General features: G+C 42.5%; 1 protein-coding gene across 3 annotated transcripts in view; it reads left to right on the forward strand.

Moving 5' to 3' along the window:
* RASSF1 (Ras association domain family member 1) overlaps positions 1-25,723 on the forward strand; it is a 38,412-nt gene that overhangs the window by 8,097 nt on the left and 4,592 nt on the right. Inside the window, exons 2-5 of one of the 3 annotated variants that reach the window (XM_020788987.3) lie at positions 4,877-5,001; positions 22,012-22,116; positions 22,482-22,779; positions 24,149-24,264. In XM_020788987.3, coding sequence (XP_020644646.3) covers positions 4,877-5,001; positions 22,012-22,116; positions 22,482-22,779; positions 24,149-24,264 — 644 coding nt within the window. Of the gene's footprint in view, positions 1-4,876; positions 5,002-8,522; positions 8,819-15,934; positions 16,048-22,011; positions 22,117-22,481; positions 22,780-24,148; positions 24,265-25,723 lie in introns of those variants that run through there. The other 2 variants (XM_020788996.3, XM_072989822.2) reach the window with 2 other exon arrangements.

Here is a 25,723-nt window from a genome sequence, read left to right on the forward strand (position 1 = left end):
TAAAGTCGTCTTCCCTGTAACATAAGTCACAAAGAACAGGCAAGGTTGATTTGAAACTTTTGCAGTGTACAATTAGGCTCCTTCATCCTCTAAGAACATACTTGTTAAATCTGTGGCCCTCCAGATGTTGTTGAATTCAAACTCTCATCAGTTGCAGCCAACATTATCAATGATGAGGAATGCTGGGATTAGAAATCCATCATCTGAAGGGCCACACACTACATCTTTGACTTAGTGAATCTTCACTCCTAAGGCTGGGGAGCTAGGCTGGGGAGCTTCCTTAACAGACCCTAGTAGAAAATTATGCTGGCACCATATTCTTATTGTAGACTGCATTGGGGCTGTTTCTGTTACATCAGCACTTGCTTTGGTGTATGACATTTGACATTCTGTGCATCCTGACTTAACAGTCCAGCTGTTCCTGGTATGGTGATATTTAATATAATTCCTATTCTGTATATGAACTTCTATGAAGTCTGTTGCTAGTGACAGGACTGCTGTTTGACAAGCATGAATTAGGTCAAGTCCCAAAAGTTGTTCTTGGTCTGAATTTATTAAATTAGATTTGCTTTCTGGATTAGAATGCTTGAAGTCATGTACTGCTTTCACTCCTCCCCCCCCCCACTATCCTATAGACCAAAACCATACTAGAAAAAAATGGAAAAGCACTAAATTGTGATTTAGTTCTCAGAAAGAAAAATGTAAAACACAGGTTGCAGCAAGAATCTGGGTTTGTGAGAAGATTGCTAATCATGGAAAATAATGATAATAATCTTAGAACTGCAGAAAAGACCCTATGCATCATGGAATCCAGCCCCTATCAAGGAGGCACAGTGGAGAATCGAACTCCCAGCCTCTGAATCTGTGGCCAGATGCCTAGAAGACCACTGAGTTATTCAGCAAGAATTGTTCATTTTTGTAAGATGCAGAAAGACATTTGTTTGTTACTCTTTGGTTTTATGATCCTTGAGCTTGAATAAACTATTGCTCAGAGATTGATCTCTGCAATCATAGTAGTTTATGAAAGAACGAATCTGTGCAGACACTCTTATTAAGGTTGATAAGTGTACAACCAGCAGAGGTGCTTCAGTGCAGGGATGATTTAATGATAACTAGTAATAATTTACAAACCGAGTGACAGAATCCAGGTGATTCAAGAAGGCATTTAAGTTTGTCCAAAAACCAAAATAGTAACATTCTCTTCTCTTAGGAAAATAAGAAAACTTGGAAAAAGACAAAACTGCACAGTTTGTTCTATTTTCCATTGTAAGCAAATTTCTTAAGAAAAATATGCAACCTGTGTTTAAATCACAGTTTCAACATTAAAAACACATACAGTTCTCCTCTTATAGTCCTGATTTATCGTATTAGCAGCAGCTTCCAAGTACAGCAGCAAAAAGAAGCTTGCAAGAGCAGTTAGGAATAACCTTTCCTTTGATAGACAGCAGAACTTCGTCCAGTGGTCTAACTCCCAATTTTGATAAAATAATAGATTTTGATTAAACATTTCACAAGACTTGTAAGAATTAAAACTATATGCTTCTGATTTGAGATAACGAGGTCAACAACATTGTTGTTATGTGTAGTCAAGTTGCTTCCAAGTTAAGGTGAACCCATGAATGAGAGAATCTCCAGAATGTCCCGTCCTCAACAGCCCTGCTCAGCAATTGCATACTCAAGCCTAGGGCTTCCTTTAGGGAGTCAATTCCTCTCATATTTGGTCTTGCTCTTGTCCTACTGCCTTCAACCTTTCCCAGCATTTTTACCTTTTCCAGAAAATCATGTCTTTTCATGATGTGCCCAATTTTTTTTTCAGTTTTAACATGTTTGCCTCCAGAAATAGTTCAGGCTTGATTTGATCTAGGACCCACTTCTTGGTCTTTCTGGCTGTCCAGGGTATCTGCAAAGCTCTCCTCCACATTTAAAACAAATCATTTTTTTCCTTGTCACTTTTTTTTTTACTGCCCTGCTTTCACATCCATACATGGTGACTGGAAATTCTGCACAACAGTGTAGATGATTTTGGTTTTTGGCTCCAGTAACACATGCTTACACTTGATGATCTTTTATAACTCCTTCATTGCTGCCTTTTCAAGTCTTCTTCTAATTATTTGCTTGCAGTCTCCATTTGGATTGATAATTGAACCAAGGTATACATAATCTCAAACTATTACAATTTCTTCATTGTCACCTTTAAAGTAGTATAGTTCTTCTGTAGTCGTGATTTTGGTCTTCTTAGTGTTCAATTGCGGTCCTGCTTTGGAACTTTTTTCTTTCACTTTCACTAAAAGCCATTTAAAGTCACTGTTGCTTTCTGCCAGTAATATGGTGTCATCTTCATATCTCAAATTATTAATGTTTCTTCCACCAATTTTCACTCCTTCATCTGAATCTAGTTTGGCTTTCTGTATGATATGCCTACAGATTGAACATATAAGGGGTAAGATGCATCTTTGTCTGATACCTTGGCCTATAGGAAACAATTCTCTCTCTCCATATTCTGTCCTAACGGTAGGTTAATGTCCAAAAAAGGGGTCACAAGTCAGAATAATCAAGTGCTGAGGCACAACAATTACTTTCAAAACAACCCATAGTTTTTCATAATTAATTGAAATATTAGCTGTGGGTCTGATGGCAATTTTAATTGTATTTTAATTGTATTTTAATTATTTTATCTTTCACTGTGTTGAATTTTAATTATTGTAAGCCGCCCAGAGACCTCTGGGTAGTGTGGGCGGCATATAAATTGAATAAATAAATAAAATAAATAAATAAAATAATCTTCACAGTCAAAGGCTTTGGTATAGTCTATAAAGCATAGACTGATCTTCTGAATGTGTTTTGTCCGCTCCAGTTTTTATTTTATTTATTTATTTATTTATTGTATTTATACCCCGCCTATCTAGTCATTTCGACCACCCTAGGCGGCCCAGTGGATATTTGAAACGTGCCTCTTCCTTTTTGAAATCCAACTTGAACATCAGGTACTTATTGATCCATATATAGAAAAAACCTTTGTTGCAACACCTTGATCATCACTTGCACAGGAAATTAGAGCAATGGTCCTATAGTTACTGCACTCTTTGCCATCTTCTGGGTAATTGGAATGTATATTGAGTGTTTCCAGTCTGTGAGCCATTGTTTTGTTTTCCATATTTCTTGGCACATTCTTGTTAGGATTTTAATAGATCCTCTCTCTGTGGCTTGAAACAGTACTACAGTATTGGTATCTCATCTTCCCCTGTTAATTTATTTGTTCTAATTACTTTCAGAGTAGTTTCTAGGACTGCAGGTTCTCCATCCTATGAGTCCTTTTCAAAGGAGCCTGTTGTCATTTTTTATTTCTTCTGTATAGATCTTCAGTGTACTGTTTCCACTATCTCTTTATTTTCTCCTGGTCACATAGTATGCTTCCCTGTTAGTCTTTCAGCATTCCTAATCTAGGCTTTAATTTCCTTTTGATTTCTTAGATCTCCTGGAAGAGAAACAATGTGAAAGACTTCTTGTATGAAAATATAATCTACCGTATTTTTCGCTCCATAAGACGCACCGGACGTTAAGACGCACTTAATTTTTAAATACCGAAAATTAAAATAAAATAAAAATATATAAACAGAGCAAGTCCCACACTGGGACTTCCAAAAAAAAAAGTACCAAAACACAAAGCAACATAGAAACATACCCCCCAGCCCAAATCTACCCTACAAAACCCACCCAGAACATTTTTTAAAAAAGTGAAAAGCAGCACCTTACCAGTGGAAAGCCTCCTGGAGGTCCTCAGAAGCCAGCGATGGTGGTGGTGGGGGACCCCCACGGGGCCTGCTGAGGCCTCCGGAGGCCTCGGAAGCGAGCGATGGTGCCAGGGGGAGGCCCCCATGGGGCCTGCTGAGGCCTCTGGAGGCCTCTGAAGCCAGCGATGGTGCCTGGGGGAGGCCCCCACGGGGGCTGCTGAGGCCTCCGGAGGCCTCGGAAGCGAGCAATGGTGCTGGGGGGAGGCCCCCACGGGGCCTGCTAAGGCCTCCAGAGGCCTTGGAAGCCAGCGATGGTGGCGTGGAGGGGACAGTATTTGCTCCATAAGACGCATACACTTCTCCCCCCACTTGTTTTGGGAGAAAAAGTGCGTCTTATGGTGCAAAAAATACGGTAGTTTCTTTCTTCCATAGTCTCCAATTTGTTGTTAGCTTAAATGCTGAAAGAGCAATAAAATGCATTGTCATTATAAAGGACAGGACAAAGGAAAGAGAAAAAGTCATAACTGAACAAGTGGAGGAGTGGCTGTTTGCTCAAGATTGCTGATCCCAGCAGAGAATAATTAGTGCTGATTACCTTTTAAAATAAGGCCTTTATCCTGGCAGGCGCTAAAGTCTGCAGAAAACCAGAGAAGTCTAGAAGGAAAATTCTAGAGTCTGTAGAAATGTGAAGTGCTTCTAGGATTCTGTTGTAATCACTTGCCTTCCCAAGAAACAATGGCCTAGCTAAAGATTTGTAAATATATATATAAGATGTTTTGGGGATGGTAGAAACACAAAGAAATATAGGATGGAAGTCTTTAAAAAATGAACACCAGCTGATATTACATTTCAGTGTTGTCTTTTTCATGGGAGTTTGATGAAAAGTGGTGGTGGACAGTTTGTGACCTGATTGACATATGGCACAAGTGGTTCAGATATCACCTCCCTCGCACCAGGCCACATGTTCCCTGCTGCAAAGCATATGTGTCTCATGCGCAATGACACCTGATCCATCCTTTTCCACACAGTGGTGATGTGGCATATGGTGACTCCTAGGAAACATGTAACCTTTCACATACTAAGCTTTTCACATATCATTTTTTTCTTGTTGGCTTATGGTCGTCTCTTCATCTTGCTTTCTTCAGACTGCAAGTTCATCTGTCATTACCGATGCCGTGCCCTAATTCGGCTTGACTGCAGTGGTCCCAGATATCAAGATGGTGATCAGAATGAAGTCAATGAGCAAACAGTGGAAAAAGACACCAATGTGGTAAGCAAAAAGGGAGTTCCGGTTGTTATGCAGGAAATGAAAATACTATGTTTTTCTTTTTCCGTTTAAGAAAATATGTGTAGAATGACATGAAACTCCTCATAACTATGACAACAACTGTGACATGAATACAGCCATGTCAAAGAGCATGGGTTTAACCTATTACATTTCTGGATAAAGAATCTTGGATATAAAATGAGTAGAAGGACCTCAGCCTGTGACCACGAGGAGCTATTCCAGTCACAGTAGGCAATATTGGACTAGAAGTGTGAATCACCTAATCAGCAAGACTGTTTTATATGTCCATCCATAACTTCTGCACCTAGTGCTCCATGATACATATGTATTAATTTGTATGAAAGGAATGTATCTAATAACAAATGGTAATAATATTACATCACTGAAAAATTAAGGCTGCTTTCTGGTGGTGTAGAACTAAATATGTCAGCAGTTAATTTTTAAGTTCAATGGTTTAAGATGTGTCCCTGATAGCAAAATGGAGAATCTCAGACTGAAAAACAAAGTACCATTCCACAGTTAATGTCTTTTGAAAAAATGTGTCTTGTGAAACGCATTGAATAAGAATGCATTGAAATCTAATTAATGTGTTCTTATGGGACGTGGTGGCACTGCGGGCTAAACTGCAGAAGCCTGTGCTGCAGGGTCAGAAGACCAGCAGTCGTAAGATCGAATCCACGCAATGGAGTGAGCTCCCATCACTTTGTCCCAGCTCCTCACCAACCTAGCAGTTAGAAAATGTGTAAATGTGAGTAGATAAATAGGTACCACCTTCGTGGGGTGGTAAAACGGCGTTCCCTAGTCACACTGGCCACGTGACAATGGAAACTGTCTTCGGACAAGCGCTGGCTCTACGGCTTGAAAACGTTATGAGCACCGCCCCCTAGAGTCGGACACGACTGGAGTAAAAATGTCAAGGGGAACCTTTACCTTTACTATGGGCAAAAAAGTCAGAACAAAGTCAAATTTGGTTTACAAAGGTTTTATTAAGTGCTCTTTAAAGCCATACATATTGTGCAGATGATTTCAAAAATTTCAATCAAAGAACTTTAACTTTTTAAATATCATAGAAAAATATTTGAAAATCAGCAAACATGAGGCAGGAACAAAAAACGGAAAACATTTGTCTTGCGAAGCACTGCCATAGGAACATTTATCTTGCGAGTCATCAACCCCCATTGTCACAACCATTTGTCTTGCGAGTTTTTTGTCCTGCGAGGCATTTGTCTTGTGAGGCACCACTGTAACTTTATTGTGGTATCCAGGTGTGCAAATATTACCATCCCTGATACATTAGGGGCTCTCTGCATACAGTAGTACAGTACACTTATTTCTTTGCAAAACCTGCAATATATATCTTTAATCTTCTAACTTACTTAGTATAGAATGAGTCACATTGAAAATGTGTATTTTTAAAAAATGCTTGAGAGAATCCTATTACTGGAATATGTGGGAAATTCTTCTTTTCCCCTCAACTTGCACAGAAGCCAGATTGCATTCTCAGTGCAAGCTGAGACTTAGCAAAAGGAAGATGGGGATAATGATCCAGGAAGATTTATTTCCATTCTTTTACTCCAGCAGTGTCAGCTGCACCTGGTGCTAGTTGCTGCTAACATGCCCCTGGGGACAAAGAGTGCTGAAAGCAAAAGCACTTAGAGATGCTAGACCCATCGGCCTAGCTGGGATAGTTCATTGCCAATTAATACATTACCACGTGCTGGCTGTTCTGCTGTGGAACCACATTGTCTGGCAACAGCATCAGTAAGCTATTGCCAAGGCAGACAGGAACAAAGGCGTGCACAAATAAGGGAAGCGTCTATGTGGATATCCCTGTCTGTACCCCAGGGAGGTACAGTACATATTTTATGTTCTTCCATCTCTTTCCTCTACACTGTCATGTAACTTAAGCCCACCACCACCACCTTAAAAGCCCTATTTTCCTTAAAAGCCCAATTACTTGACACTGTTGCCTTTCACTGTCAATGTTTCTATAAGGGGTTCTGAGAACCACAAGGGTCATGGGAGGTTTAAGATTCAAAAGTCAGTGCATCACAAAGCAGTGGAATTAGCTACTACAAAATGCAGCAACAACTACTTACTTCTCTGTCTTAAAGTAGGATTAAAGAAATCATTGAGAGTTATGTAATTAGTCAGTAATTAGTACTTGCAGTGGCTATATATTGCCACTAGTATCAGAGGCAGTAGGCTTATTGGTTTGGGTTGCTGGGATACAGGAGTGGGAGGATGAAATCACACCTCTGTAGATGAGAAACTGATGGGCTTCTCATAGGCCACACTGGACAGGTCCCCACAGCAAGAGAACATTGGACTAGAGAAGCATTTTTGTCTGATCTAGGAGGGCTATAACAACAGTGGAGCTGTATCTCTGCTGGCTAAATTTACCCAATCATGATGTAAGAGAATGAAATTTAGGATTTCACACTAGAGGCTGGAATCCTGCTTGTTGTAATTAAACCACTAGCATAGCAGTGAAAGGGACAGATCCCTTGTTTTTCCCCTATCTGATGACTTTCCTATTCCAGGGAAGGGCATTCATAAATAGTACCCAGATCCTGCTCTCTCCAGATTCTGCCACCTTATTCTGTATCTGCGCATACTGACCATTTTCTAGTCCATATACTGGCAGGGGAGGCTGTTGGTTAGAATTGTGTAGACTGAATGACGTCTACGTATATAGATGCTGTTTCCTCCTTGCTAATGATGGTTACAAAAAGGGGTCCTTTCTCCAGTGCCGCAGCTTTTTACTTGCTGCTGCTGCTACTGAACGGGGAAGAAAAAGAAGGGTTAAACAAATGTACGCGGAGAAAGGCGCCGTGACTACACAGGAAGGGCTGGCTCTGCAGGTCGGACACGAACTGTGCGCTGGCGGCCACCAAGCCAAGCCGCCTGACTTAACCTCGGGCGAAGCTACTTTGGCGATGAAATCACCGCAATCTTTTCCCTCTTTCGGGCGGGGAGGGGAGGGGAAAGGGGCGGGGCGGGGCGAGCGAGGAGAGAGAGAGAGAGAGAGAGAGACACCAGCGGGCCCTCCCTTCGCCCAATCCAGGCAGGCGCGTGCGGAGAGTGTATACGTTTCAATCCTAACGGCTGCCGGCGAGCGAAGGAGGGGAGGGGGGAGAGACTTGGGGAGGGGTGGCTTTTCTCCTCTAGCATTGCGCGCGCCGGGCGGGCAGCGGAGAGCGCGCGGGCGTCTCGTGAGGACGGTCTTTTCCGAACGGCGTTTGCTTCGGTTCGCTGGAGAGGAACGAGCCTCGCTCTTTTAGGCGCGACCTGCCTTTAGAGAAGGCTTATTTTAACAGCCCGCTTTCTCCGTCCTCCTCCTTCCCCCCCCTCCACGAGGTTTTGTTATTAGAAGGGATTGATTCCCGCCCGCGCCTCTTTTATTATCTCCCTGGCTGCTTCGCCCTGCCTGCCTCAAGGGACTCGCAGAGAAATTTCTGGTTGCCGCTGAGGCGAGCGGGGGGGGGCGGCTTCCTCGGGCTCAGAGCGGAGGAGGAAGAAGAAGTAGTCGCGGTGGCTCTGCGTAGCCGCCGGTAGGATTTGAGAGGGGAAGCCGAGCCGCCGCTTGCCTTCCCGCCCGGTCGACCCACCCGGAGTCCCATTTTGGGCCAAGCTGGGCATGAGCGAGAGTGACGCGGCGGCCACCCCATCTTTCGAGATGACCTGGAGCAGCACCACCAGCAGCGGCTATTGCAGCCAAGAAGACTCGGACTCCGAGCTCGAGCAGTATTTCACGGCCCGCACCTCTTTCATCCGCAAGCCCCACAAGGAGGAGAAGGTGAGGCGAGCGCCCTCGTTCTTTCCTCCGAGGCCAGCCCCGCTTGTTATTTACTGTACAGGATCTCGAAAATGCTGGCAATATAAAACGCTCAGCGCACTGCTGCTTCTCCAGCCTGTACTGTATCTATCTTCCTGTGAACTGAAATCAAGCCCCGTGGGATGTTAGGATATAGAATACCTCACAATTCCTAAATCTGGTTTAATTTAAGTGTGGGGAAGGTGTGTGATGTATTATTTCTCACCATCCCATTTCTACCCTTTACATGAGCTGGGTTTTCTGGGAAGCAGAGTTGACGTGGATATGTTGGCCCAAGTCGTTGAGAATTTCAGAAGGGACAGAAAGCCCAGCTGGCACTGATTATTTTATATCCTTACCTTCTTCACTAAGATCTCACGGTAGCTTGCAATTTAATGTTTAAAAATCTGGCATAAAATATGTTTAAAATTATACTTCTAAGAAGACAAATACATATGTTTTAAAACAGAGCACTTATCAATAACTTAATGAAGAGTCAAACCTCCTTAGAAAGCAATCCAGGAAATAGGAAACTCAGCACATGCAAATCAGGATGCAAGAGATACCTTCATTTACTTTTCCGTTTCTTTAAAGTTGGCTCATAAACGGTCCATCTGAACTGTCCATTGTTTCAGGTGCTAAGGTCACTGTTTGGAGGATGATAAGGTGGGTGTCATTTGGAAGCTAAAGTGACTCGCCCAGGTAATGTAACACTTTGGTAGAACCTAGCGGGTTTCCAGGTTGAAACAGTGGGGGGGGGGGAAGATTCCCAGAGGGCTCCGGAAACAGAATTGTGTCAGTTTCAAAAGTTGGGTGTCCAAACAGAAAAACTATTGGTTTTCATTGAACAAAGGAAGATTGGATTGGAAATGAGGTAGTACTATATCAAATAATCTTGGCAGAACTTCACTGAGATAGCAGTGGTTGAAACCTTACTCTTCAGGCAAGCTTTCCCTCAGTGACTGTCTGTCTGAGTGAAGTTTTACGATTATTGTACCTTACTGCTTTTGAACGTGCTTTTGCAGCTCTTATCTACTGTATTTTAATGTGGTATTTGGACCTCTCTAATATTTGTATACTTATTTTTAGCTTTAAATATTATCTTCTAATGATATAAGCTGCCTTGGGTCCTTTTTAAGGAGAAGGGCAGGGTAAAAATATTTTAAATAAATAAATAATAACCTGAGGTTAGATCAATGCAGGTTTGTATTATCTGTGCTGGATGAAAGAGTTATCACTCCAGTTGTCTTTATTACTATTTCTCTCACTTGTATTGCAAGGCAATACATTGCAAAGGGGGTACTTGTTGGTGTTTTGCCTGCCCATGTTAATAAAATAGCTTTGCTCCTTGATCTGATATTGTCTGGACAGGACAAAAAATAGGAAATGAACTCAGGTGGGGGAGGATGAGTGAACAATAATGACAGGTGTGGGATTATGTCTTTAAAAGGTCTACATCCGGAAGGCATTAAGCCTTCATGGAAGCTTAACAAGCTTCATTCAAGAGTAATGAATAAATGGTTGCTTGGGGATGAGATGGGATTACCACGTGATATTACAGTGCAAAAGCAACTAACCACTATTATCCATGCTCATTTTATATGGATCAAATAGCATATTAGAATTTGGGTCCCATCTCTTCAAACAAATAGGCACCAAGTTGTCTGCACCCCCCTCCTTCTCCCCATTATAGCCTTTCCTTTGAAGCTGTATGCTTCTATATGGGCAAGGGAAGGGGGGTAGGCAACACAGTCACATGGCAGGCCTCCATCAGAGAGCTGGAAATAAAAGTTTAATAAAATCTTCTGTTTTTAAGCAGACCCTAGCAGCTTAAAATTAATTGCTGCTATTTGCGTAGCCCTATCCAGGGCTTCTTTTTCTCAGTCATTCTAGGTGCCTGGCATCTAACCTATTTAGGTATAGGGAAAGATATAATTTTGTGGTGTTGAAATTCACTTTGAAAATCATTTTTAGGCTAACCTCTTAGGATATTTATTCTTCCCTAAACAAAGAGCTGGATCTTTCGTTAAAGTTCCTCTAAAAAAATTAAAACAATGCAGAGTGGTCCCATATCAAGAACTGTTCTCTTTAATGGGGTGGGGCAGGAGAGAGATTGTTTCAGAAAAGCATTTTTTTCAAAACACTTTTTCCTCTGTGCTGTCAACTGCTCATTGCTATTGTGCCCGGAAAGAAAATAGTGTAGTTGTTATTACTGTGTAATTAATAATAATTGCATGCTGTCAAGTTGACTTATGACAGCCCTTTTCAGGATTTTCTATGTAGACAATACTCAGAAGTGGTTTACCATTCCCTTATTAGAAATAGTGAAACCTGCCAGAGGTTAGAAATTAAATAGAAGTGTGAGTACTCAAGTGCAGCATGCATCCAAAGACAATCCGGTCTCATCTCCTTGGTTGGTGGCAACTGCTTGAACTCTTCCCTAGCTGTCACAGAGTCTTAAATACGATTTTGTTCTGTTGCTAAAGCACCACCTAGTTACATCTTGATTTCTAGTAGAACTTACTTTTGATAAATTTTTGGGTTAAGGTTAATGAAATCAAGAACAGAAAGAGCTCTTCGTCATGGCACCCCATTTATGACCAAAGAGAATATAGAGCCAGCAGGTCCTTTGTAGGGTCATGTTTGGTTGACTAGGAGGAAGATGTTAATCATCATATGTGACTAAAGATGATAGAGTAGGTTTAGTAATTCAGTCTGTCTGTATCACATGGAGAAAAGGACAAGAGAAAAGGAAATAGGAAAAAGATTGGCAGAAGAGACTCATCTTTTGATATGAAGGCTAATTGCCACTGAATCCTGAGAAGTGGAATAGCTAACCAGTTGCACAATATTTTCAGAGTGAAGTGTTTTAAACTCTGAAGAGGGCTTAAAATGTCTCCTATTTCACCTACCTTGGTTTTAATGTTAAATGTAGTATTGCAAAACCTAATCAGTATACCTGGCTGCTCTGATGTTAAAAAATGTACTGGCCAGACAAGATATACAGGATAAAAGAGATAAAAATGGAATTACTTTGACTCAAAGAAGTACAGATTGATAGAATAAAAGGGTAAGAAGAAAGCTAAATGATTTCAGGACTTCATGAATGTCCCTGTTTTAGGAAGCAAATGTAGATAATATAGAGTTAAATATATTGCTGGGATGCAGTAATGTTAGACTTCTGAAGTATACAAACAGTATTTTACCAGATCCCATGAAAGAGTAATCTGAAATGTCCTATGCAGTTGAACAAAAAAAGACGTGTTTTAGCTTGCTTTTCAAATCTCTGTTAAACATTAGATTCTAAATGTGTTCCCTCTGGAAAAGCATGGAAAGACAGTGTCCAAAGAAGTAGCTGTGTTACTCTTGTATCTGCATGTTGCCAAAGGTACATGAAGAAAAAAGGGGGGAGAAAAATATTGTAAGGGTTTTTTTAATTGTTTTATTTCAATGTGAGCTTTCATAGGTCAAAACACAGTTGCCTATGGATTTTGATCCACAGAAGCTCATACTGAAATAAATCTGTGTTATCTTTAAAGTGCTATAGTATTTTGCAATTCCCCTATTTTTCTCCTTTCTCAAAATGAAAAAAGCAGTATGCCAATGGCACAAAATGTAGGGACTGGCCTCTTTTGTTCTCATGTTTTCTTATATGTGGGCCAAAAGGAGGAACGCTTTTGCTTACTTTAAGACAACACTGGAGTGTTTGTTGCAGGTTTATGTTAGCAAGAACTTTGTAATCATAAAGAGAGGCACTTGGTCCTGGAGAAGGGGTTAGTAGCTTGTTAATAACGGCTCTCTTGGAAGGCTATAATTGGCAGGAGGCCAGAACTAATGGTCCGAACTATAACTGATGCAAGTAGTATGAACCAAAAGAGGGAATAATGCCACCCAGAGTAGACCTTTGGTCTAGATGGGCGGGGTAGACGTCTAATAAATAAATTAAATAAATTAATAATGTAGCCCATAAAAAGTGAGCAAGGGTACCCTTTAAACCAGGCTTGTCCAACCTGCGGCCCAGGTTGGCTCGTAATGTGGCCCAGTGCAATTTTTATTTTTAAAGAAATTGCAAAGTTTCAAGTTAACACTGCCGGCGCTTGCGGCCGGGGCACGTCACAACGGTGGCAGGGAGAGAGGGAAGGAAGGAAGGAGCGGGAGGGGAGGGGAGGGGGGGCTGCATGACTGCATTGTGCAGTCCCCGTCAATAGGTGGACCCCCTCCCGGCCCCATAAAGCCACCGGCCTCGAAGCTGGCAGCCTCTGCTGTCTGAGATCACAGTTGCCGGTAAGTGTGCTTGGAGCAGGGCTGTGGAGGACGGCTAGGGCTGCCCTCCCCATGCGGCCCAAACCAAATTTATGTGCGGCCCAAACCAAATTTTCATCTTCTAATGTGGCCTAGAGAAGGTGAAAGGTTGGATGGACACCCCTGCTTTAAACTGTGCACAGTGTATTATTAAATCATTATATTCCTGCAGTATGCATAGGAACGTGATTTCTAGCAGCAGTTATGGCTCTTGAATAACTGAGTGTCCTGGAATTTGGGGTCCTGAAGAGTTCTAACCTCTGGCAACAGCTTGTGCCTCGTTATCAGCTGAGACTTGAAGACACTAAAAACTATTTACCACAAAAATTGTCCTTTACACTGTTTTTCCAAATCATTATTAAATGTGAAGTTTTGCATTTCTCTTTGGATAAATGTTCATCCTGTCTGCATGTCACCAAGTGCAGTAAGCACAGACAATTGTCACGGTTTTTGCTTCCAGGACAGCCACATATATCACAAGGCTTCTATAAGGAAATTTAACAAAAATTTAGCTGAGCAAAGCAGCTAAGAGTCCAAAGCAGACTGGAATCAAATAACTACCTGGAGTTAACATTCTTGGTCTGATCAGATTGGGGAAAGGATTTTAAGAGAACTCAGTCTCTTTGGGTGACTTGATGATACCGGTAGTTCATTGATCCCTCTGTTGGCCAGCCCCTTACAGTTCATCAGTAGTCATGCTGGGGTTAACTTTCCAACTGACAGCTTCCAATAGGTTTGGGGAATTAATGTGAGAGAACACCTCTGTGGTTGGAGTCTGATCATAAAGACTACACTGCTTGTCTGCCTTCATAGGATAGGCTATTTGTCTGGTGTAACAAATGGTACAATCAAGCATATGAATGAATATATTTCTAAAGGCATTGTTTTTACTGAAGCATACAAATGACAACAAACATTGGCCAATAGCCTACTGCTTCACCTAAAAATTGCACTAGAGTAGGCCCATAGACTCAAGTGAGATTCAAAGAGGCCTACTCTATAATTGCAACTTTAGCACAGTAAGTCATAGTCAAAGTAGGACAGTTTGAATCAGTGAAACTTATGGAGAAGTTGACTCACTAAAACTCCATTGATAAAATAGGCCTATTCTAGTGAGATTAGCTATCCTAAGCAACAGGATATTGGCCCTTGTCTGATGAATCTTCATGGAAAGCAGTGCTGCAGTAGGGCAGAATGTCCAAAACATCTATGCTTTTGATGAAATAAAAAATGCTTTTTCAGAGTGCAACCTAAAAAAACCCACCAAGCAGTTGATTTGCCAGGCTGGGAGTGAAGAGGAGAAAGATACCATAGTAACACTGGCCATAAGTGTCTTATAAAACCGGTGTTCTATCATGTTTGTCTGCAGATAGTTCTTTATCTTGTAAACAGGATGCCTATGTCCCTGACTTGCCTTACTTTGGGTTAGAAGGGAGGGCAGCCTTTCCCATCCTATCCAAAGCCATCTTCCCCATTGTTTTTTCCCATCCTTGCAGATTTCCTCTTGCTCTTTTCCACAGGATACAACAACTTCCCATTTTGTTCCTTTGGTCAGATCTTTGTGCATGGGAAATGCGCCTCACCCTGACACACCCAGCTTTCCCTAGTCCACCCATGATTTCAGGTTCATTGGATTTGTGAGCTCCTGCAAGGTGGTGAATTACAGCTCTGTTAACAGGCAAACAGCTCTGCAGAACTCCCTGATGCAGGGAATGTAATCTGTTCCTGGTTAAACTGGTGGGCAGCAACAAACGAGAGGGCCATAACTACTTGCAAGGGAGTAGGTATTTGCTGAAGATGAGGCTAGGACATCTGCCAGCCTTCTCCCATGCCCTGAAAGAAACAAACATTTTGAAAGAAGTGAAAAATAAAGCCATTAAGCTTCTAACGGACTTGGTCAGGGCATGTATTTCACCAATGCTCAGAGGAAAACAGTGGCCCATGGTCTATTTCTAAGCTTAGTCCAAAGCTCCAGTGCTTATTTTATAGCCTTATACATCCTGGGTCTGGGCCACCACAGGAATATCTTCTTCTCTCCCATGTACCCCCACACATACCAGAGTTTATATGGGGTTATTTGATTGGGACATCTTCCTTTGACTGTCTCTATCACATGAGGAAAAGACAGTTTTCCATATGGTGACATCCCATTTGGGAGAGGGTCATCTGGGGCCTGATACTTAAGAATCATTTTCAATATTTTAATTTTATGCAACTTTTTCAGAGTTATAGCTGATGTTTGTACTGACTTTTTTATTAGCAGTATTTTATGATTTCTTTTGGAAAGTAGCATATAAACTTATTAAACAAACGTATTAATATCATAGTAGCACATTGTAGTTGCTTGATACTAATTTATCCAGCTAAATTTATTTGTATTGTTTATAAGATCTGTATCCTATTATTTGTTTTAGGACCTCAGAGTAATTTTGTCTGTAAACTGCCTGTGAGGCAAATTAAGCTAGAGAGTGACTTGCCCAAAACTTTCTCTGAAATTACAGAAATTTTAATGTGGGATTATCACTTCCAAAATCAGTTTTGGAGCGGTTGCACTACAGTATGGCTTTATGCAGCTCCTATATCTGCATACTGTGCAGGCATATTGTTGTTTATGTATGCCTCATCTCTGAAAGACTTGGCGGATTAGAAACTGATCTCTCACACTTCCTCTTGCTCCTGTAGTTATTCTTGTGGTGGGAAAGGAAGTGGTTTCCAGTAATCCCTGGAGATTTCTGATTGGCTTTTGGTGATCTCACATAGAATTCCCCTTAATCTCCCTTCCCCCACCAAGAGAATAATGTCAGCAGGAAAGGAAGCTGATGCAACCGGGAGCAACTGACTTCTGCTGAAAAGCTGTGACAGAGAAACCAGTTTTGATTATTCACATAGGAGGGTATGCATGTAATTCTGTAAGTAGAACACTGTATAGCTGTAGGACTCTAGAGGAGTGGCAGTATTATAATCACAATAGAATATGTTCCTGGCTTTCAGTTGAATGAGGAATGTAAAATTATTTCTTAATCTGAGGATTTAATCTCTTTGAGAAGTTGGACTACTAGGTATTGCTGATCTGTTTGACCTCTACTTTTTAAGAACAGTGTGATTAAATTTCCACCTCTATTTAATAGCAAAGCAAACTAGAGAAGCTTAAGGGCATCCAGACCTTTTGGAAATGATATGACCATGCAAGGTGCCAGAATATATACAGTACTTGAAGTACCTCCAGATCCTTGGATTATGTCTCAGAGACATAATCACTGATAAATACCTATAGTAGGTAGAAATAATGCGACTTTTATGTCACATAGCTCACAGTTACGCCTTTGTAAATGTTTAGAACATATTTCTTTCCGTTTGTGGTTATTTGAGAGTGGTTAGGACATAGGCTCATATGATAAGAAAGTGTTAAGGACTGGAACAACAAATCCTGCAACTGCTTCACAAGTATGATGACTTCTGTATGCTGAAGCAGAAGCCGAAATATTGTTGTATCTACTATATATCTGAGGTCTGGTGATGTCTTTTAAAAACATAATTCCCTGTCCCTCCCAACCCCTCATCCTCTTTGCAACACTGTGAAAGCACTTGTCAAGTAGGGTCTCTGGAAGCTGAGTCATGGCAATTGGACTTCTTTATTATTAGGTTGAAACACTTCACTGCTCATCCAAGTAGCTTCTTCAGTCTGAGGAGAGCTGGTAGGAGGCCCCTGATATGAGGCTATATCAGGGGTCTCTTACCAACCCCTCAGACTGAAGCTACTTCAACCTAATAAGTCCAGTTACCATGACTCAACTTCTAAACCTCGCCTGGATGACTGAGAATCTTCACAGATATATTGTTAAGTAGGGATGTGCACTATCATCAAAAGTCAGATTCCGAATTTGGAATTACAGCCCTTTGGATTTGGAATTCAGAACTTTAAAAATTCAGAGTTTCTAGATATTCAGAACTCCATTACAGTCAGCATGAATACTATATAAAAAGTTTTTCCCTTTCGAAAGAAAGAAAGAAAGAAGACAGGCAAAACACTTTAAAATAATTTCCCTGTGATTGTGCCAGAAAAAAAGAGTGCACAACAGCTAGCAGTGCTTAGATACTAGGAAATAACCATCATGGCCATATTGGTTGAGCTCTGAACAGTTGGAATGCCAGCAGGAAATGACAGCAGCATTGGGAAAGCAGAGTACAGGCTGTACTGGGGAGTGGGCAAATACCTTGGGCAGTACTAGCAGGTAGAGTAGGACAGCAGGTAACCAGTACTGTGTAGGAGCTGTGTCCACAGCATGGGGCCCAGCATAGATGAGTGAGAGAGCACAATCTTGGAGTAGTAATTGGAAGAGTGAAACAGGCAAAAAGAGAGGGCAGCAGACGGAAAGCATTGCATAGGTAGTACTGTGAGCAGTGTCCATTCTCTTTTACTTAAAGGGGGCTTAAGGGAAGCCCAGTAATGCTAGTTTGACCTTAAAGAAAATGTTTTTCTACAGATCCAGATTCCAAGCACGAACGATATGGACTGACAGTGTCCCCTGTCAGAGAGGACACTCTCCCTGGGCACACTAGTCGGTGGATGAAACAGGAGTCCCACTGCCACCTTGGCCATAATGCCCTAAACAAACTCCTTCTCAGCCCACTAAAGCAAGGAATTGGTTGCTTTTGGCTTGCAGAGCTCCTTCATGTGTACCTGTGCCTCTGCCCTGTCCTTCCTCTGGGGTGGTGTGTTTGGAGGACAGGCCTCTGTTGTGCTCGTCACAATAGTGTCTCAGGAAGCTTGCCTAGTTGTTGCAGGAGTGAGGGACTTGGAGTCCAGATTACAAATGCTGATACTGCTGTTTGGAGTACCATGAACATTGTTAGTTTCTTCCTGCTTTGTGGGACACCCCCCCCCCCCAAGTGCTAACCAGACTCTGGTTTCTCTTCATATCTTATAAATATTTTGCCTTTTAACTACCTGCTGCTGCATGTGATGGATAGCTGGCTGGCATTGCCCCTTCTTGCTGCTACTATCTGTTGCCTACTGTTTAATTTGTGGGTCCACTTAACCCTCAATGCCCTGCTGTTCTCTATCCAGAAAAGCAACCACACGGAGATTGGGAAACACTGCTCTATTGGCACGGCTATAACATATTCTGCATAAACAGGTCATATTTGCACATCATCTTGCATTGTAATGAATACTTATTTTGCAGTTTTGGGAAAACCAAATGGTGGTGAGTTCTTGCAGTTTGCAGATGCAGTCTAAGTATACCTTGCAGACTTCTGGTTAATAATAGGGTTCCAATTTTCAATTTGCTTCATTTTAATTAAGGGGCCAAAGTATAGTCATATTGCTTTGTTGGCATACCTCCAAATGCCTGGTATGATTATTTCAGTTTCTCTTGTACCCGCACCCCACCCCCAGTATGTGGTGCCTACACATAATGATCTTATAATCTGATACTCAGAGTTGAGAAAGAAAATAAGGACGCTATTTGAAAAACTAGTTTAGTACAATGAACTCCTTCAACCCAAGGGAAAGCAAAGAACATGGTGGAATATGATGCAGGATAAGGGATTCACCTAAAGCCAGTAGCTTCTCTTGCAGTCATCCATATTTTTTAAATATCTGATCCACTATATCATTTGATGATGATGATGATTATTATTATTTATTCATTCATTCATTCATCCATTCATCCATTCATTCATTTTATATGCCACACACACTACCCAAAAGTCTCTGGGCGGCTTACAACATTTAAAATACAATAAAATTTAGAACAATTAAAATACAATTAAAATATATATATAAATTGTCATCGGACCCACAGCTAATATTATTTCAATTAAAAGCCTTCTGGAACAGGAAGGTTTTGATCTGGCGCCGAAATGTCATCAGCGTCGGCGCCAGAAGAATCTCAGTTGGGAAGGCATTCCATAGTCTGGGGGCAGCTGCCGAAAAGGCCCTTTGTCTACAAGCCATCCCTCTTACCTCCTTAAGGGACGGCTCTTTCAAAAGGGCCCCCTGGCTAGATCTTAACAGCCGGGTAGGTTCATATGGAAGGAGGTGGTCCTTCAGGTATCCAGGACCCAAGCCGTTTAGGGCTTTATATGTCAAAACAAGCACTTTGAATTGGGCCCGGGCAGCAACTGGTAGCCAATGTAACTTATACAGAATTGGCTTGATATGTTCCCTGGCGGCTGCACCATTCACCAGCCACGCAGCTCGATTCTGGACCAGCTGCAGTCGCCGGACCGTCTTCAAAGGCAGCCCCACGTAAAGCCCATTGCAGTAATCTTTGCGAGATGTTACCAGTGTGTAACTGTCATGAGACTCCGCTTGTCCAGGTACGGCCGTAGCTGGTATAATTTCCGCAGCTGAAGGAAGGTGCCTTTGGCCACCGAGTCCACCTGGGCTTCCCGTGTTAGACTGGGGGCCAGGAGCACCCCCAAGCTGTCAACCCTGTCCCTTAGGGGGAGTGTAACCCCATTCAGGGCAGGGAAATGGCCCTCCAACCTGTCCGGTGAAGCACCCACTAACAGCATTTCTGTCTTGTCTGGATTGAGTTTCAATTTATTAACCCTCATCCAGTCCATTATCAGGTCTAGACATGAGTTCAGCACAGAAACCGCCTCACCTGGATTGGTGGAAAATGAGAGGTAGAGCTGAGTATCATCAGCATATTGCTGACTCCTCAGCCCAAACCTCCTGATGACCTCTTCCAGCAGTTTCATGTAGATGTTGAACAGCATGGGGGACAGTATTGAGCCCTGAGGAACCCCATGACATAACTGCCATGGGGCAGAGCAACTGTCCCCCAGCACCACCCTCTGGACACAGTCAGCCAGGAAGGAGCAGAACCACCATAAAGTGGTGCCCCCAATCCAGCCAGCCTATCCAGAAAGACACCATAGTCGATGGTGTCGAAAGCCGCTGAGAGGTCCAGGAGTATCAACAGGGTCACACTCCCCCTGTCTCTCTCCCGGCAAAGGTCATCGTACAGGGCGACCAAGGCAGTCTCCGTACCGAAACCCGGCCTGAAACCCGATTGAAATGGATCCAGAAAATCCATTTCATCCAGCAGCGCCTGGAGTTGCCCGGCCACAACCCGCTCCAACACTTTGCCCAAATAGTTGACCACCAGCCTTGGGTCCAGCTTAGGCTTTTTAAGGAGTGGTCTATATCATTTGATAATTTATGGCCAAAGTGGTACATTGTGATCTTTGTTCAAACCAATGTAATATGTGTTTCCCAGTTAGCAGTGGTGATAGCTACATTCTTGGACCCTAATATTACCATCCAAAGGAGGAATAAACATTTATTCTGAAACTGCTCCTGGAGTTAGCTTTCCAGGATGGTCGCCAAGGATGCACTTAAAAAGCAGTTTGGAGATTTTATACAGAATTTCTAACAGCAAAATGATTCTGGATATGCAAATGAAAATAGCCCATGTAGCTCAGTGGATTGGAGAATTTAGAAATTTGGCTGGGAGTTTGACTTTCAACTTTGCCTCTCAAGAGAGGAACCAGCCAAAATAACCCATGGATTGTGTGGCTGGTAGGGATATGGGCCCTGCCACCTGTGTGATGTTCGGCAAGCTACAGTGGACCCTTGACTTACAGACGGCTTGACTTACAGACTTTTTGAGTTACAGACTTCTCTGGCCGCAAAATTTAGGTTTGACTTGCAGACTGAGATTTGACTTACAGACCAGAAAAAAACCAAAATGGAACAAAAACGGCCTGTTACGGGATTAATCGGTTTTCAATGCACTGTAGGTCAATGGAGACTTGACTTACAGACTTTTTGACTTGAGAACCACCTTCCAATACGGATTAAGTTCTCAAGTCAAGACCCCACTGTACATGGTATCACACGGAGGGATAGATGAACTATTTCTGAGGTGTTTTTGTCTAGGAATCTGGTTGTGCTTACCATTATCATTTACAGTCCAAGAGGCCAAATTCTCAAAATTGCATTTCGAATCCAAAAGAGTTAAAGAAATAGATTGGAAAGGAAAACTCTTCTAAGAGTTTTAGATATGTATGTAACACAAGTGCATGTCACACTTTAGATTGAAAGTATGATTGTTTTAATATGTAGGAGGTTTGGGGAAGCTGCAGTTGGAAGACAAAAAAAGAGGTTATGTTAATGACAAAACTTGCCGAGGTGAAGTATACAGGGATTATACTGCAGGCCAGGAGCAAGCATTCTGTAGGTTGTGTAAAGAATCTTGAGTTGCTTTATCAGTCAAGCTATTACTTGTCAGTGCCACCATCCCCTCTATTGCAAGAGCCGCATGACACAATAAACCTGCAGAGAGATTTTCATCATTCTGCTGTACTTTTATAGATGATAAGCAGCACTTGCTGCTGTCTGGACGTGTGCAGGAGAGAAACCACCCTTTAGCTCCACCTCTATTGTCCTTGGAGAAAAGAAGGTACAGTACTGTAGTTATCCCTTTCTCCTGCCAAATGACGGTAGCAGGAGGTAGCGCTGGAGCCTTCAGTATTATTGCAGTTCATTAAACAGTAATACCTATTGCAGGTAAACAGCCACCTCTCTTCTACTCCATGAAAGACCTACAGGGAAGAAAGGTACTGTGAATTTCTTCAGAAAATGTCAGAGTACTGACCTGAGAAGAAGAGGAAAAACTCTTGATCTTAGCAAATAGGCAGGGAGGTTTATGAGCTATATTGGCATTGTGGTAGGGAAAATCAATTTCATAGAACTATGAAAAGGTGCCAGAGTTGTCTAACAGAATGCAAAGTTGATTTAGTTTTGTTTTGTTTGTTTTTTTATCCCAGAAATTGGGAGAAGAGGCTGAAAGGGACTGAGCTGAGCCTCCAATTTCTGAGACTGAAGTGTAAATTTGGGATCATCATCTTTTTTGCAGGACGAGCAGATTGATTGGGAAAAACCCATTCTATCCCAAGATGAAATTGAACAGAAGATAAAAGAGTATAACAGCCAGATTAACAGCAACCTCTTCATGAGCTTGGTAAGTTTTAGGAGATGTAACAGCTCAAATATCTGACTGATGACATCTGAGCTTCAAACGCCTGTACCAGTCCTGCCAGCCACATCACTATTCCTCAAAAATACTATATAGCAACCATTCCAGGGGAATAGTATTCTATGCCTAAGTCTGTGGTATCCTCAAATACAGCAAATGCAAAAACTTAATGTAAATCTTCCTTTGTCCACAATTTGCAGCTAGAGCTCTGCTTGTGGTTTATAATAATTTATTTTGGTTTCTTTAATGTTGAGAGAGTCTATGAACTACAGTGTGTTTAGGTTCTTACTGACTTCTGTTGCTATGTGACTGACTCTCCTGCATTGCTCACTGTACCTTTACTCCCACAGAACAAAGATGGTTCATACACTGGCTTTATCAAGGTGCAATTGAAGCTAATACGTCCTGTCTCAGTACCTGCTAACAAGAAGGCACCTTCCATCCAGGACACCAGGAAGAGTACCTCCCGCAGCCAGGCTGTAAAGCGCCGCACATCATTTTACTTACCCAAGGACACAGTCAAGCACCTGCACATAATTTCTCGTACACGTGCCAGTGAAGTTATTGAGGCACTTCTGAAGAAATTCATGGTAGTTGACAATCCCCGCAAGTTTGCTCTCTTTGAGAGAACAGAAAAGGATGACCAAGGTATTCCTTGAAAAAAAAGCATGTAGCTTCTTCCAGACTTGTAAATAGCCATTTGTATGGTAATCTGTAGCAGTTAATATTGCTTCCACACAGCCAGGAAAACAAGATTTTATTAGCTGCAAGAGAGATTCTTCTTTGGGCTGTCAGAATGCCTATAGGACCAACATAAGTATTGGTTATAAATATGTCATACACTTCTCAGGCTTAGATGGCACCAAAAAGTATTTGATAGTGGCTAAATGAGTATTATTTGTGAACTAGTATATTTTGCAAACTGACTTGTGCCAAAGATTTCTTCATACATTTTCAACAACATATGATATTGCTGAAACACTGATTAAAACTCTCAGATAAGAGGTGGGAAAAATATTTCAGAGACCATCCAGAGCAAGTTTGTTCACTTTCTCTTGAAGATGAAAAGTGCATGCCTGACATAATTTGTGAAACATCTAGGGAGTAGAAGAGATACACCTCATTACTTTTAATTACAGGTGTACAACTAGAGTCAGTATGTTGAAAGGGAATTGCCGTATTTTGCCGTGTATAAAACAACACTTTTTCCTAAAATAATTAGGGGGAAATTGAGGGTTGTTTTATACATGGAAGGAGGCAGAGGCAAACGAGCACTCATGTGCGCTCGGGCACCTCTTGCTGCCGCCATTGCCTCCTCCAGCGCGACTGCTGGGGCTCACCTCCAGCTCACGTTGCTGCCTTGTCCCCTCCAGTGGCAGTGGCAGAGGCGATAGCAGCAGGAGGCAGAGATGAAGGCAAAGGAGCACTCTCGTGCGCTCGGGTGCCTCTTGCTGTTGCCACTGCCACCCATTGCCTCCTCCAGTACGACTGTGGGGGCTCACATCGCTGCTTTGTCTCCTCCGATCGCGGAGGCGGCAGCAGCAGGAGGTGGAGGCAAAGGAGCACTCACGCATGCTTGGGCTCCTCTTGCTGTTGCCCATTGACTGCTGCCACCATCGCTTCCTCCAGTGCTCCCTTCAGGCAGGGGACAAGGCAGCGACGATGTGAGCTGAAGGTGAGCCCCGGCAATCGCAACAGATGAAGTGATCAGGCAGCGGAATCAGCAGATGGAGGTGGAGGAGCGGTTGCTCATTAACTGCTCCTCCGCCTCCAGCAATGGTCAAAATTAGGGGGTCGTCTTATACATTGGGGGGTCGTATACACGGAAAATACAGTAATTGAATCTCCCTTGCGTCCTTTGCTCCTGATCTGTCTCTTGTTGCATTCTCTGTTTATAGATAGAGGGAGGGAAAAATAGGAAAATAATTGCACCTTCTCCTTGAAAGGAATATGGTGATCTAATGTACAAGGGGTTGCATTATTTCCTGAATTCAGTTTCTGATGTTTTATCTGTCAGTGTATCTCCGCAAGCTTTCTGATGAGGAACAGCCCTTGCGTCTCCGACTTTTAGCTGGCCCTAGTGAAAAGGCACTCAGCTTTGTTCTGAAGGAGAATGAGACTGGAGAAGTCAATGTAAGTATGCATATTGATAGCATATTTTAGTCTCCATGCTAAATTACATTATGTGGGGTACAGATTCATCTGACAGTAGGATGAAGACTGTTTGTCCTTTAACTTGGTTAAATAGAGACAAACACTGCATGGTTGGTTTACAATACAGTGGACCCTTGACTTACAGACTTTTTGAGTTACAGACTTCTCTGGCCTCAAAATTTAGGTTTGACTTGCAGCCTGAGAATTGACTTACAGACCAGAAAAAAACCAAAATGGAACAAAAACGGCCTGTTATGGGATTAATCGGTTTTCCATGCACTGTAGGTCAATGGAGACTTGACCTACAGACTTTTTTACTTGAGAACTGCCTTCCAATACAGATTAAGTCAAGACCCCACTGTATATGATGTAGAATAGACATTTTTCTGCTATGTTTTTTTCTGTGAAATCTTTCAGTGTCATACATACAATTTTATAATATAATGAGTGGACACAACTCAATTAAAAATTGCAGTTTGAAAAGAGTAATTAACTCCCTTCAGGTAACTGCCCCTGAGAATTAAGTAAGAGAGAGTGAGACCATAAAAGGGGCTCTTTGGGCTTCCAAAAGCAGTTAACAGTGTTCAATAAATCCTTTGTTAGAATTAGAATGGCAGAATGTGGCTTCATGCTAGAAAAATGTGGGCATCGTATTTTTTTAAATCATCTTATGCATCCCAGTATCCCCCTCCCCATCAAATTCTAATTTGGGGTAGGTGGATTAATAGTACATTGTTGACAGAGTGAAAAATAGTGAAACACTGGCTTTCTCATATTTTATCTTGATTCTGATTTATTCCATTAGTCTAGGGCAGTGCTGGTGAACCTTTTTGGGCTTGTGTGCCCAAACCGGGGGGGGGGGGGAGCCACGGCGGCAGAACTGGAAATGGCAATCCTGGCATGGAGGTGCCTCAAGAGCCCACTCCGGATCCACTGCCAACACCAGGGTCTTGTACATATGCACTCGATGAAGCCCTTGCAGGAGCATTGTTCTCCTCCACCTCCTGCCTGCCTGCCTCTAGCACCGCCTCCTTTTCCTCTCTAGTTTCACCTGGGACTTTGTCCCTTCAAGGGAGGGAGGAAGTGTCCTACATCATTAGAGGGAGGCGAAGGGGGGAGATGGAAGGCAAGTTAAGTTCCTTTGTTTCCATCCACCCCATCCACCAGTGGTGCTCGCAGGATTCAAAGGAAGGCAGGGTCTCCTTACCCACTCACCCTCTGCCTACACACATATACACCTTCTCAGGTTTGGCTGCACGGGGGGAGGGGGAGAGTAGTGATCTGGTGGCCTGTGGCTCGCGTGCTGGCAGAAAGGGCTCCACGTGCCAGCTGTGGCACGAGCACCATAGGTTCACCATTGCTGGTCTAGGGTGTATAGCTTGGCAATATGACTTCCATTGGGCCTGATCTGCAGTGGCTGAAGGGTTCTCCTAACACT

The sequence above is a fragment of the Pogona vitticeps genome, chromosome 2, assembly GCF_051106095.1.
Source record: "Pogona vitticeps strain Pit_001003342236 chromosome 2, PviZW2.1, whole genome shotgun sequence".
NCBI classification, from domain to species: Eukaryota; Metazoa; Chordata; class Lepidosauria; order Squamata; family Agamidae; genus Pogona; species Pogona vitticeps.